The 4,900-nt window shown below is 32.3% G+C and overlaps 1 protein-coding gene across 1 annotated transcript; it reads left to right on the forward strand.

The window, feature by feature from the left end:
- Positions 1 to 2,565: 2,565 nt before the first annotated feature.
- Positions 2,566 to 4,460, forward strand: LOC145028511 (xyloglucan galactosyltransferase XLT2-like). The gene has a single exon (XM_078977203.1). It carries the CDS (start codon positions 2,737 to 2,739, stop codon positions 4,183 to 4,185), a length of 1,449 nt encoding a protein of 482 aa, XP_078833329.1. The 5' UTR covers positions 2,566 to 2,736; the 3' UTR covers positions 4,186 to 4,460.
- The last annotated feature ends 440 nt before the right edge of the window (positions 4,461 to 4,900 follow it).

Consider the following 4,900-nt stretch of genomic DNA (forward strand, 5'->3'; position numbering starts at 1 on the left):
TTTTTTTGGTGCCTACTGCTTTGTTGGGGAAGCTTTGGTATCAAATGGGGTCAAATAAGTTTACTTAAGCCTTTTTTTAGCAAAATTGATTAGGACACTCCGCGTTCTATTAAAAAGTATATCGTAGATTCAAATAAATTTTGTCTTATTTCGAATGGTCCTAACTTTCTCATACAAATTTAAATTTTGACAAACTTTATATCCACAAAACAATTTCGGAGTGAACTACAACTTTCTTTTAACCATCATGTTTACTAAAAACTTTTAAATTTTCTCTAAGAATGCAATAAGTACAAGAACATATATATTACATTACTAAAAACATTTACGCTCCACTATTTGAGGTTACATTTTAAATGTATTTAGTTGAAATACATACTATAACACATTGTTTGAGATTCTCATGTCATTGCAGTTTAAATTTTTTATTTTAAAGAAATAATTTATTAATTTTAAAGATATACCATTAAACATTTTGAAGCTTTTTAGTTTTTTCTTAACTTGTAACTTTTATTTTTTATGTAGTTTTATATTTTATAAGTTTCATATAGTAAACACTTTACACAACTACAAATTTCAACTTTAAGTTATCAAGTCATTTTGCCATTAGATGTGATTTTGAATAATTTTTTGGGCAAAATACAAAAAGCACAATCATTTATTTATCTATCATTTAGAAAAACCATTATATTTTGTTTATATGCAAAAGAACTCTTATATTTTCAGTTACCTTTCATATTTACCTCAATATACATTTTTTTAAAAGAAGTTATCAATTGTTTTATAACATACATTTATCTTGTTCGTGTTTAAGTTTACATTTAAGCGATGCAACTTATTTTTTCTTGAGTAAATGATCAATTTCTTACATTTTACTTAGGTAAAAGGCAGCATCATTTATTTTTATTTTCATGTTAACCTAAAAACGAAAAATATAGAAGTCATGTCACAAAATAACTAATAATTTGTTACAAAAAAAAAATAAAAAAATAAAAAATAAAAAAAAACCGAATATTTGGGTTAATATGAAAGGTTACTCAAAATGTAAAGACTTCTACATAAAAACAAAATGTAAAGGTTTTTTTTAATACTAATACATAAATAGTTGTGTTTTATATATTTTGCTCTATTTTTTTTTAATTCTAAAATAAAAGTTTAAGTTCGTATTTCCAAATAGTTTTTTAATTCAAAGTCCTTAAGGTGTTGTTTGTTTTTTTTGGAAAAAACATCTTCAAAACTCTTACTGTTGTGCGGGGCAGCACACACGCAACATGTTTCATCTCGCAGCTGTTTGTTTTTCAAAAGTCTTCGAATTAAAAAACTTATGTGCGTGTTTTTCTTGGCACAACACTTGTTTTGCCTCTTCCTAAAATATTGATTATATATTGTTGAAATCTTATTTCACATTTTTTTTATTCTTCTTGATTTTTTTTTTCTTTTTTTTTATATTGAATAATAATAATTTGTTGATGAAATAACATTATTTTATGTTAAAATATCTTTATTTTTTATTAAAATATAATTATTTTTTTTATTGAAATATCATAAACTCTTGACAAAATGTCATACATTTTTATATTTTCGGTATTAAAAAAACTATTTTCGGATTATAAAATTAGTTTATTTTAATTTTTTAATATCTGCAGCAGCCTGCAGATGTTAAAAAACAAACACGTTTTTTATTACAGTTTGCAGCCGTTTGATCCACTTCTTCTACTACAGAGAGTTGCAGAGATGGTTCGTAAATTTTATGGATTTTTGATTAAAAAAAACAAACAACACCTAAAAAACTAACAATTCATAAGAACTCATAACCGAACATATCCTCGATTTCAATATTTTAAAAGAGTATATTTCTTTCAAGTTTTTTTTTTTAATATATAAATAAAAATTTAACTTCGTTTTTCCTAACAATTTTTTCAATTCAAGGGTTTTAAAAAACTAAAAATTCATATTCATAACCAAACATATCCTTGATTTCGATATTTTAAGTGTATTTCTTTCATGTTCTGTTTTTGGCCTTTTGGTTGTTATTGTGTGTTGTTGTATCCTATTGGTATGGTTGTTCATCATTGTTTTCTTTTGACGTTTTATGTGGCATATTTAAATGATTTATAAAATATTTTTGTAATAACTTTGTTTAAAGTTTTTTTTCTTTATTTTTTTATGATGTTTTAAGAACAACATCATTTTCAATTATTTATTTATTTTGTTTGGTTTAAAATTAAAATCCTCGATATTCTTAATAGTGACGGTTTCTTCATAATTTATTACAATATATTATTAAAAGATAAACCGAAACAAAGAGCAAAAAGTTTCAAATTTATGGATTTAAATGAGTATTTAATGTAAGATGTTGGAAACTAGATTTAGCAAAACAAACCAACAAAACATAAAAATAAGTAATTCAAAATTAATATCTTAGTTGTATCAATATTAAATTAGTATTTCTATAAAACCCATTTTAAAAGAGTTGTGTTTTTGTCATTTACAGAAGCTGGAGGTTAATTTATGTAATTATGTCAAAAATGGAATGGTACTTGACCTGATAAAAGAAAGTATACCCTATATATCTTCTCAACAAATAATTACAAGCTTCTCTTCTCATTCTCCATCAAGCTGCCACCATAACACCCTTTTGTATCGGCGTAAAACCAACGAACAACCGAAATCATTGAAAACCCACCATATATCCCGGCTTTATTCCGCCGGAAAGCAACTAAATTCATCACCCTCATGCTTCCTCTTTTCGATACGCCTCCTTCCCCGCATAAACCCCAAAACCCAGAATTAGATCGGAAAAGTTCCTTCGGTTCACTTAAACCTTATCTCCCTCGCACATGGCTTATCTTCTTTGTCCTCTTCCTCCAGATCATCCTTCTCTTAATCGCTCGCAATTACCACATATCCACGGCCGTTATCATCCCCCAACACCTTCCTGAAGTGGCCGCCATCACCGCCGTGGACGGCGGCGATACCGAATGCCCGTACGGTAAGGTCTTCGTCTATAACCTGCCGCATTTTTTAAACACAGAATTGTTAGAAAATTGTCATGAATTGAATCCCTGGGGTTCTCGTTGCGATACGTACTCTAATGATGGTCTTGGACGCCCTGCAACAAAGCTAGCCGGAGTGATACCGGAGAGTCTCACCGGAGCTTGGTATTGGACGGATCAATTTGCATCTGAGATTATTTATCATAATCGGATGTTGAACTACCGGTGTAGAACGCTAGACCCAGAATCTGCTACGGCGTACTACATTCCTTTGTACGCCGGCCTTGCCGTCGGAAAATATCTATGGACGAATAATTACACGGCGGAGGATCGTGACCTTCATTGCCATACGATGCTGAAATGGGTTCATGATCAACCCTATTGGAAAAAATCCAACGGTTGGGATCACTTCATTACGATGGGTCGTATCACATGGGATTTCCGCCGGTCTAAAGACGATGACTGGGGTTCCCGATGCATCTATTTACCTGGGATGAGAAACATCACGCGCCTCCTCATCGAACGGAACTCGTGGGACTATTTCGACGTCGGTGTTCCGTACCCCACCGGATTCCACCCCACCTCGCCGTCAGATGTCGAAACGTGGCAGGAGTTCGTCCGTACACGTACCCGTACCACCCTTTTCTGCTTTGCCGGCGCGACACGTGGCCTCATCAAGAATGATTTCCGAGGACTCTTGCTAAACCAGTGTTACAACTCCTCGGGTTCTTGTCGGGTCGTGGATTGTGGCGGGTCAAAATGCTCCAACGGTACGTCGTTGATACTTGAATCTTTCCTCGGGTCGGACTTTTGTCTTCAACCCAGAGGCGACAGCTTCACCCGGCGGTCAATTTTTGACTGCATGATCGCCGGTTCAATCCCGGTTTTCTTCTGGAACAGAACCGCTTACTCACAATACGAATGGTTCTTGCCGGGTCAACCCGAGAGCTATTCGGTTTATATCGATAAGAATGATGTTTTAAATGGGAAATCCATAAAAGGTGTTCTTGAGAGCTTTGGGCAAGATGAAGTGAGGAGAATGAGGGAAAAGGTGATACAATATATTCCAAGAATTGTGTATGCAAAACCTCATCAAGGTCTTAAGGGTATGAAAGATGCTTTTGATTTGGCTGTGGAGGGAGTTCTGAATAGAATCAAAGATCAAGAGAGAGAGGGATTCAAATGGTAATTATTTTTTTTTGCATTGTTTATTTAAACATTCTATTTTTTTTAAAATATATATATAAATGATTGTGAAGAATTTGTTTTGGGAATTGGGATTATCATGATGATGGGCAATGCGGATGGTAGAAATTAGTTGATAGATATACGAGATCTATCCAAGAGAAGTGATACGATGAATTTTGAGTTAAGTGGTTATGGTGGGTGATGCTATAAATGTAAAATGTGTACAATTTATATTGACTTGCTACAAGTAGATAATGACAATAATGGTCCTTGTTACATTGTTTGCAGTATATATTATCTATTATATTATTGAGATTTGTTTACATCTAAAGTGTGCTATCTTTGAATCCGTTTATGGAAATGTTTTTTTTTTTAAAGGGTAATATGCCTTTTAACAATATCGTAAATATGTTTCTTAAAATTAACTTCAAGTACTTATGGCGTGACTCCTCTTTAATGAAAAGCGAATAAATAATGATGAAGTTCGAGTGGTGTAGGTGGGCTACCAAAGACCAGTATAATGTATGTTTAAGATTTAAGACTAATTACCTTAGTGCCTTCCATAATTTAATTTCAAAAACTTAGTAAAAAATAAAGATCTCAAAAAGTGTTATGCTACTTTTGGGGTTCCGTCCTGTATGGAGGTATTAGTTAAAAAAATTGGTTATAAGGCGGTAGAAGTGCACAAAACCCGGATCCGATTCGATCCAGTTTCG

This window comes from Lactuca saligna, chromosome 2 (genome assembly GCF_052625555.1).
Source record: "Lactuca saligna cultivar CGN05327 chromosome 2, ASM5262555v1, whole genome shotgun sequence".
Lineage (NCBI taxonomy): Eukaryota > Viridiplantae > Streptophyta > Magnoliopsida > Asterales > Asteraceae > Lactuca > Lactuca saligna.